The sequence below is a fragment of the Sinocyclocheilus grahami genome, unplaced genomic scaffold (genome assembly GCF_001515645.1).
Source record: "Sinocyclocheilus grahami isolate Dianchi unplaced genomic scaffold, SAMN03320097.WGS_v1.1 scaffold401.1, whole genome shotgun sequence".
In the NCBI taxonomy this organism is placed as follows: domain Eukaryota; kingdom Metazoa; phylum Chordata; class Actinopteri; order Cypriniformes; family Cyprinidae; genus Sinocyclocheilus; species Sinocyclocheilus grahami.
This window is the reverse complement of record NW_015505580.1, coordinates 23910-34059: the sequence shown is the minus strand read 5'-3', so window position 1 is coordinate 34059 and position 10150 is coordinate 23910. Positions and strand designations below refer to the sequence as shown.

The following is a 10150-nucleotide window of genomic DNA, read 5'->3' as shown; positions in this document are numbered from 1 at the left end:
ATAAGTGTTTAATGCTTATTTTTTATTTATTTTATTTTATTTTATATTTTTGGCTGGACATTTTTGGGGGGTGACTGATCCTTATTTAGATAGTACAAATAACAAGTGTTTAATGCTTATTTTTTATTTATTTTATTTTATTTTCTATTTTTGGCTGGACATTTTTTGGGGGGTGGGGGGGGGGGCACAAGGAGAATCTGCGAAGGTTGAAAGAGCTTGCCAACATGTTTCTGATATTTCTGATCAGTAAAATATATAAACAACCATAAAATAAAACTTAAGGGGCAAAAAAAAAAAATCTGTTTTCACACATAGAGTAGAGTGGGGGAAAACGTCCCCATGGGGTAAAATGCCCCCTACTGTTTTTCCCAAAATAACTACAAGATAAAGTCAAGATAATTTTTTATTGTAACTATAGACTACGTTGACAAGAGTGATGTAGAAGCTTTCACCATGAAGCTTACACTGGTGATGTACCAGAGAGAAAACGGATTTCAGGTGGGGGGGGGGGGGGGGGGGCACAAGGAGAATCTGCGAAGGTTGAAAGAGCTTGCCAACATGTTTCTGATATTTCTGATCAGTAAAATATATAAACAACCATAAAATAAAACTTAAGGGGCAAAAAAAAAAAATCTGTTTTCACACATAGAGTAGAGTGGGGGAAAACGTCCCCATGGGGTAAAATGCCCCCTACTGTTTTTCCCAAAATAACTACAAGATAAAGTCAAGATAATTTTTTATTGTAACTATAGACTACGTTGACAAGAGTGATGTAGAAGCTTTCACCATGAAGCTTACACTGGTGATGTACCAGAGAGAAAACGGATTTCACAGTAAATTATCTCATTTTCAGCAGTAAGAAAAAAAGTGTTTTAAAGCTTGTTGTTTTGTAGAACATCACAGTTATATATGATATGAGAACAGCAGGGCCTAAAGATAGGGAGTATGTGTAATTTAATAGAAAATATAATCATACTTTCAGAATGACATAATTTTTTTTTTCAAACATAGTCTGTGGGTTAAAACGCCCCCAGCCAGGTGGAGTAAAACATTAAACCCAGTTTAATTGCCCAAATGCAATGGGCAATTACTGTAGTTCTGTCATGACAACTCCCGGAGGGATTGGCATGGTAATGTACATGACAAAGTTAATGTATTTGGTCTTGGCGGAATAGATCTGCTACGCTGCTACGGCAGAGCAAGTACCGAGACTTGCTTATGCCAATACATCCACAACATGCTGCTGTGAGCATGTAGGAAATACTGCTGCTGCACATATAACACATATGAATAACCTCCATAGCATACATGAATCACCCTCGTAGCAGATCTATACAGGTGGAGCTGGGGAAGGTGGAGGGTTTCTGAAGTGCGCTGCGAACTGCTACAGCAAACAAAAGCCAGGTATTTGAATGTTGAGCAGCGAGCTCATTGGCTACTGATACAGGAGAAAACCAATCAGCTGTGCCGTGTGATAATGATATAATTAGGTCAGATTGAGTTAGACCTATCGGACTGCGTCATCTAGAGTTTCATGCCAGAGCTCTGTATTTATTCTGTTCTGAACATCAAATCCTTTATTTTTCCATCAAATGTTTTCTAACTAGTTGGTTGAATAAATATTTTGAATGCAAAATATTTGGATTTTATATTTAAAAATTACCTCAAGTTAGCATCAGGTAGCTAGTTAGCTAGCCAGTTAGCATCAGCTAACAAAATTTTCCAAATAATTTTGTAATTCATAATTTAATTTTAAGCAAAAACTGTCTGTACTCTGATTTTGCTGTAAATGTTTAAAGCAAATTGCTTTTACATTTTGACATGTAAAACGCCCCTTGGTACAAATTTAGTTTTTGTTAAAAATCTAACATGAAAACTCTGGACATTTTTTTATACTTTGTTTATAATTTATGTCATTGTCACTAAAACTATGATAACTTTTCTGAACATATTTAACTTTTGTTTCACAGAAAAGAAAAAAAACACAGTCTTTAAGGGGGGCGTTTCCCCCCACTCTACCCTATACACAACACAGGCAAAATATGTTTTTGTTTTACGTATAGGATTGTTAGTATGTAGTATGGTTTATTCTTAAAAACTATTATACCTTTGTCTGTAGGCTATCTTACACAAACGGAACTTGTTACTGCTTAGACTTTAAACCTCTGAGTAAAAGTCAATATTTCAGTCACTAGTGTAATTGCAGCATCCAAATAAAAAGTGAAAAGGTTAGACCATAACTTTTGTTCCCAATATGAATAAAAACTTTACTGGGGCTCCATGACATTGTTAGATATAGTTTATGTGTATCTATCAGATGAATACACATACTGTACATGTGCTTGTACAGTGAAATCCACACTGGTGCAGATAGCCTCGTGGGCAGCACGTCGACATGTAGCGCTGTTGCACATCGGGCGTCCCATGTTCGAGTCCCAACTTGCCAATCTTTACCAATCCTGTCTAACTACTGTTCTATCAAATAAAAGGGGAAAAAATCAACAAACAAAAAATTGTGTATCACGTATTGTCGTCTAGGTGTTGTATAAGTAAAGGTTAACTGCTTTGTCTTGTAAGATGACTTTCTGTGTGGAGTTTGCATGTTCTCTCAGTCATTGTTGCTTTCAATGCTTGTTAAATATAAATGTTAATTTCTAATTTGAGACTGTACAAATATTATATGCTTGTCCTTGTGTATCCACAGGTTCTCACTCACTGATGGCTTTGGCAACATATATAGTTGGACAAACACAATTTCCAGAGTTTAGTGTTGTGGTGATGTTGGATGATGTGCAAATAGCATATTATGACTCAACCACATGGAGCATTTTCCATTGCAGTGAGAGTGATTCAAACTACCATGATGAAGAGCAAAATGATGGTGATACAATATTTCGTAATGCGATTTTATCTTAAGGGACACTTAAATCACACAGACGGTGAGAGCTTTAGCCTCTATAAGAGTATTAACACAGAAAACATTTAATAACAGATGTAGCTTCTATGTATTGTTATTTTCTTGAAAGATTTAGATGTAGAATTGAGAAAGCAACGTACTAGAGAGAATAATCATAAAAAGTCATTTTATGTTGTGCAATATTGTGAATATGAATATGATGAATAAAGAGTGTCTAATTTCTTTCCATTCATGTGAAGGTGTTCAAGTTCTTCAGAGACTTGCTGGATGTGAATTGTTGAACTATGATAAACCAGGTCCACAACATTTCTCGGATGGTTTCAGTGGACAAAATATGGAGGAGTTCACTTTTGACATGGAAAAACATGATATTCAGATGAAAATGCCATGGATGATAACATGGAACCAACTAAAATGGCTTAGTGTAAAGTTTATGTATGAAAATGTTTATCATCCTATTTGCATTAAAGTTCTGAGGCGGTACCTGAATTTAAAAAAGAACAACGTGATGAGAAAAGGTGAGAGAATTACTAGAATAAATAGAAAAGACAGAAAAGAACATGACTGACAATTCATGACTGCTGAAAAAAAAAACGAAGAGTTTTTGCAACAATTTTTGTACTTCTGTGTAGTGAAACCCAGAGTCAGACTCATGAAGAAGACACTCACAGACTCTCAAGGGCTTCAGATCAGCTGTCTGGCCACTGGTTTTTACCCCCGTCACATTAACCTGACCCTGTTCAGAGATGGTCAGCCTGTGGAAGATGATCAGATCACAGGAGGAGAGATTCTGCCCAACGGAGACGGAACGTACCAGATGAGGAAGAGTTTGGTGATCAGTGAAGAAGAGCTACATGAGGAACATAAATACAACTGCACAATGAAGCACCTCAATCTGGACAACAAACTGGACATTGTATATGGTAAATAAATAAAACAATCAACAATTAATCAAACAACAAAGTAGAAACCATTAGATTTAATAGCAAAACAAAAGTTCTTACTTTATTAAGCAACTGTTCCATCTATCTAAAGCTTTTTTTCCCCGATTATTAATGTCACTTTTGTTGTTGTTGTTTTTTTAAACTCACCCCAATTTCAGATGTGGATGAATGTGACCCAGGATCCTTCAGTCAGTCTGTAGTTTTCAGTGTGCTGGTGTTCATGTGTGTGGTTGTTCTCATCATAACTGCACTCATCATATGGAGGAAGAGACGAGCTGCTGGTAAATATTCTGTAAAGTCCAATTAATTTAATCTAATGCTCAGTTAGAAGAGAAAACCAAACATCAGTTCCTTTAGACACCATATGCACTTTGTGTGTGTGTGTTTCTGTAACTCTATTTATCCCGGTTAAACCGTCATTATTATTCAGAACGAGGCTCTGAGGCATCACAGAGTAAATACTCCCTTACTCCATGTGAGTATACTATGTTTTATATCAAGTCAGCAATATGTTCATTTTAAGGTTAATTTTCAAATTTTAAACCTTTTAGAAATGAAACCAAAGCAATGTTTTATTGATTTCAGCTTCTGTGGATGATGGAAAAGAATCTATGTAAGGCATCCAATTAAAAGTCAAGGGCAATACATGCATACAGTAACTGCTTGGTGGATGCCATTTGGTTTGTTTTGAAAATGACCATCAAATGATGAAACCACAAAGGGAATGTAACAGAGGTAACAAATGTATGACCTTATATTATTAAAAAAACAAACAAACAAAAAAACACTATCGCTTTACTACTGGGTTTTTTTTTCTTGCTGGTCAAAAGGACATTGGTGTTTTATGATTGTTCTTTTCCAACCTGTTTTCACTCCCAAGACATCCGATACTGCCACAGAAAAATGCATGTCCCTATACAGATACCAAAAGTAGCCTTGTTGTGAGCAACTACCTTAAATATTTTTTTCCAAACAGTTGATTTGTCTAAGGAACAGCTTATAACTTTTATCTTTTTTTAATTTTTTTTTATATAAAAAAGTAATATTTGTTTAGCATTGTAGTTTGTTGACCATCCAAAGATGTGTACAGTGTATCTACAATGGCAGTGGTTCTCAATATTTTTGACTCCAAAGACCCACTTGTCCATGACAGTAGATTTGAGTAATTAACCACAATTAATTTTGAAACGCCCATTAGTGTTAACTTAGGTTACAGAGTATTTGTTATATAAAAAGAGAATATATAGTGTGTTGGATTGGTCCAGACGCTACATAAAATATATGTCCTTAATTCAATAAAACTGAAAGAACTAGTTAAAATAAGAAATATGATGTCAATTGATATCTTGGTATTGTAGCATTGTAAAGGTTTTTTTTTCTCCTTGGAAGTTTGCTAAGGCCCTCTTTTGTGTAAATAACAAATGTTCTGTCAAGGTGGTCTTAGGTGATTCATAAGATTAAATACTCTTATGAATGATGTTATTTATTTCATGATACACTAAAAAAAGATAAGGTTCTTTACACACAGTAACAGATCTTTTTAGAACCATATCTTCCTAATGAACCCTTTTATCCTTAAATTGTTATTTGTTCAAACCATCAAAGCACCTCATTTCTGATTCTCTGAAGCTCAACCATCGAACTACACAAACTGTCTGCACACACTCAACGGGTAAATGGTTCTAATTTCCTACCAATCATGTATTTTTCTCTGTTTCTTTTAATTTAATTTAAATGTATTGTGTGTGTGTGTGTGTGTGTGCGTGCGTGCGTGCGTATTCCTATGAAGATGCTTTGTCACTCCACAACCCTGATCAACTGCAGAAAGAAACTACCACTCAAAATACACACACAATGATGGACATAGACAATGAGGCATCATAAAGGATTGAGATTTTACTGAAATATTATTTACTGAAATATTGACTGAAATCAAGATTATTTAAATATTCTCTCTCTTTTGCCATTAGTTAGTTATGCATATAGTTCTCCTACAAATACAGTGGTTGTAAAATCTTGTCATCTTTCTCCACATTTAAAGTGATATCCATGCCAGTAAAATTTGACCATTTAATGAAAATTTTTATTTGGAATTGTATTATAATATGACATGTATAATGCAGTCATGAAAATATCAAAAAGTCTTTCAGTGCTATATATTACTTTCTCTGGAACTGTAATCAAATACATATTGAGATGGTTGCTGTAATGGCATAACCCACTTGCAAGACCTGGGTAGTAGCAGGAAATAGTATTTTATAAGATTCTAATTTGAGGCCATAAATCTTTCATGTTGTTTCTTGTTCTGAAGCTAAAAAGAGAAACAATTTAAAGTTAAGATATAATGTAATTTAAATGTATTTTGTTGCTGAATGTAAAAAAAAATAATATTCTATTAAACAATAAGAAACTTACTTGAAGTAGGTGAATATCCACTTTGATGTGAAGTACTGGAGCCTGGTCCTGAAGAAGAGTTACACCATGCTAAAGGTTCACTTTTTTATTTTATTTTATCTTCTATATTATTTTTTCCTCAGATGCAATAAATGTTAGGTTGCTTTTCTCTAAACACATTAAGAATAAAAACTTTCTACAGATCATTTACCAGCAGCTCGTCGCTTCCTCCATTTGATGAGTGCAGTTATGCTGAGAACAGCCACACACATTAATATCAGCACATTGATAATTGTAGACAGAGCAGAGGATCCAAAGTCAGATTTTTCTAGATCCTCATCTGTGGTAAAAACCAAGAAAATCTGTCAGAAAATAAATGTTTAAACTTTTGAGATTTAGATTTTGACTTATATGAAGAAACAGATTTGCACTGTTACAGCTGGAACAAAATTAGTTGTTTTGGTTTGAATATAATCTGAGGACCTGAACCAATACTACCATATATTCAAGTTTGATTGCAACATTTAATCATTGTTAATAGTGTTCACTGTTTGTTTGAATGCATGTCATTAACTTACTGCATGATTTTGACTGTACATTTCTGCAATATGGACATCACCTTAACATAGCGACCACCAATAAGCTATATGTAATGTAGAAATTTTCATTTTCTGTGAAGCTACTTTGCAACGATTTGTATTGTGAAAACCACTATACAAATAAACGGGTCCCACTTTATATTAAGTGGCCTTAACTACTATGTACTTGCATCAAAAAATAAGTACAATGTACTTATCGTGTTCATATTGTATTGCAAAACACATTTGCTGCTATTGAGGTGGGATACGAGTAAGGTTAGGGACAGGTTTGGTGGTATGGGTAGGTTTAAGGGTGGGTTAAGGTGTAAGGGATGGGTCAACAGTGTAATTATAAATGTGATTACAGAAATTAATTACAGATGTAATTACATGCAGGTATTTTTCAAATATAAATACAATGTAAAAACATGGATGTACACAATAACTGCATTGTACCAAATGATTCATTTAAATGTAAGTACATAGTTGTTAAGGCTACTTAGTATAAAGTGGGTCCAATAAACGTGAATTGAAGATGTTGTCCATATATTTAAACCCATTTAATCCCACCGGTCACAATAGTGACCGTAAAAAAGGTTTTCATTTATAAAGCTCTAAAAACCTTACTGACTGATGTTTTAGTGCACTTCCTGCAAATATGGAAAAAAATAAAGGGTCTCATTTAAATATGTGCTGTTTCACATGATTAGTGCAAATTGTCACATGACCAGAGCAGTTTATTTCCTGTTCGCACCTTGAGAAGATTATGACTGCATCAAAGCTCCAAAATTAACGGCTAGTAAAGTATGTTAACAAAGATATGACAAATATCTGTACACATTATCTTTAAGGTGTGTAGTATTAATATATGAATTCACATATATTCAGTTTTGTTGAGTGTGGTCATAGAATGAGTAATCATCTTGATGGTCACAATTGTGACCGGTGGGATAACAGTGAACTTAGGTATACAATATAAATCCAATTGCGTTGTTAGTGAAAATTACAGTAAAATGTTGCAATGACAAAATATTGCACTAAATTAAAAGTTCAAATGTTACAAATATGTTACAATATTGATGTAATAATGGTAGCACTAATATAAAAATTTGATGATATATTTTACAAAAAAAGTAACAATTTTGAAATACGTTGATGGTTGTATTTTTTTGTCTTTTATCTCAGTATTCCTATCAATGTTGTATGAGGGTTTTTTACGCATAATAGTAACCCTAGAATGTGATCAAACAGTTTAAAATAGCTGGGCTAAGATATATAAAAAAATTTATGCATAAATATGTTAATTTAGTACACATACTATCCCACCGGTCACAATTGTGACCGACCATAAAACACTTTTTTTTTCACACACGTTTCCAATTTTTTTATTTTTTTATATATATATATATAATTATTGATTATTTCAAAGGGTTACTAATGACACATAATTTGGATAGTTTCATGTCTGGGAAAAATTTGGTATTAGACGGGTTAAAAATTATGTTCTAATGATTGTTTGCTAGTTTTCTTTACCAAAAGCAATGTCCAGTTTGTTGTCCAGGTTTAGGTAGTTTGCTGTGCATTTGTAATATGCGTTATGTAGTTCTTCTTCACTGATCACCAAACTCTTCCTCATCTGGTACGTTCCATCTCCGTTGGGCAGAATCTCTCCTCCTGTGATCTGATCATCATCCACAGGCTGACCATCTCTGAACAGGGTCAGGTTAATGTGACGGGGGTAAAAACCAGTGGCCAGACAGCTGATCTGAAGCCCTTGAGAGTCTGTAAGAGGCTTCCTAAAGAGTCTGACTTTGGGTTTCACTTTAGAAAGGAAGGTTAGAAACAGTGGACAGTAATGTGACAATGCATTCATTATTTATATATGGTAATATGAGTCTTTGTAAAGCATCCCAAACATTTAGTCTTTACTGTCAGTCATATGCTTTTATGAGTTACTTTATGTTCATATTCTTGATTATATCTTAAATAGTTAAACCTGGAATAAAAAATGTTACAGCCCATCAAGCTCTAATAAAGAAAAGAAAAAAAAAGCATTACTAAAGTAGTTCATACAACTCTTGTGCTAGGTGAACTATTATTTTTATTTAAATTAATGCTAACTTACATTTTCGCATCACAGTGTTCTTTTCTTTTTCCAGGAATGCCCGCAAAGTCTTCATGCAAACAGGATGATAAACATGTTCATACAGAAACTTCACATGAAGCCATTCCATCTGACCCATGCCTTTTATTCTCATCCATGGTAAATTAATTTGCATAGTTCTTTTTGCCACATCAAAGGTGAACGCTTCAGTATTTTGTCCATTAAAAGCATCCCATGAAAGAAACAAACCTGGCTGATCATTGTCAAGCAATTCACATCCAACACGTTTCTGATAAACATGCAAACCTTAAAATGGATGGAAATCAAACAGATTAGTTTTCACTAGCAAATAAAACACTTTTTTATGATTATATAATAGCAAATGTTGCTTCTATAATCATAATTTAGCTTCTAAAAAGAGCTTGAGAAAATCTATTATGATTCATAATGTGATAAATGTTAGATAACACTAAGATATGTTGCCAAAAAAAACGCATATCTTAATATTGAATTTTTGATTGCTGGTAATACCAACATTTATAGGCTTGCTCTTACCTTTTGTGCAATTTTGGTGGTCCTTAAGATAAAATGTTCGATCTTTCATGATGTCATATATATCACTGAATATACCTGCACCATTGTCATCACTTGAATTACTCTGACTGCGGTGGACAGCTTTCAATGATACTGAGTCATAGTACATCACTTGCACATCATCTAACATCAGCACAAGAGTGAACTCGGGAAACTGTGTTTGTCCAGCAATGTATGTGGCAAAAACCATCAGCGAGTGAGAACCTGTGGGAACATGGGCAAGGATAACATTTTCTGACTAGCAGACACATTATAGTTTAGCATATTACTTTGCTAAACTATACATGAAAAAACGTAATAAATGCACCAATAAGATGATGATTGATTATAACTGCTCATTTAGGGTTCCCAGTTCTCAGTTCTTTAGTGTGAAAAAGTTAAAAGAAATATGGAGGGGCTGTTCCAGTGGTAGTCCAAAAGTTAGCGGCAAAATTTAAATTTCATCCAGGCCATAATTGGTAGTCCCGTCAGCAGAACATTGCAGTAGTCTCGAAATTACAAGAGCTTGGATGAGGAACAGTGTTGTTGTAAAGCGCAAACTACTAACACAACTATGCCATTGTTGTTGCGATCTTTGCTTTATTTCTTAGAGACTTTCCATACATATGCATTATGTATC

The 10150-nt window shown here is 34.1% G+C and overlaps 1 protein-coding gene and 1 pseudogene across 1 annotated transcript; one reads left to right on the top strand and one right to left on the bottom strand.

The window, feature by feature from the left end:
* Positions 1-2704: 2704 nt before the first annotated feature.
* On the top strand, positions 2705-4518 carry LOC107550579 (major histocompatibility complex class I-related gene protein-like; annotated as a pseudogene).
* Positions 4519-6149: 1631 nt separating this feature from the next.
* Positions 6150-9727, bottom strand: LOC107550564 (major histocompatibility complex class I-related gene protein-like). Its single transcript, XM_016231859.1, has 5 exons — positions 9493-9727; positions 8959-9243; positions 8367-8654; positions 6467-6595; positions 6150-6172 (listed from the first exon to the last, which is right to left on the bottom strand). Exons 1-5 carry the CDS (start codon positions 9719-9721, stop codon positions 6150-6152), a joined length of 954 nt encoding a protein of 317 aa, XP_016087345.1. The 5' UTR covers positions 9722-9727.
* Between the last annotated feature and the right edge of the window lie 423 nt (positions 9728-10150).

Bases quoted from the DNA above. Each gene is read 5' to 3' on its own strand.
- LOC107550564 (XM_016231859.1), bottom strand. From the start codon at position 9,721: ATGGTTTTTGCCACATACATTGCTGGACAAACACAGTTTCCCGAGTTC. The intron at 6,596-8,366 runs GTAAAGAAAACT...TTTTTACCACAG, and splicing joins CAAACTGGACATTGCTTTTG to ATGAGGATCTAGAAAAATCT. The intron at 6,173-6,466 runs GTAAATGATCTG...TTCTCTTTTTAG, and splicing joins GAGGAAGCGACGAGCTGCTG to CTTCAGAACAAGAAACAACA.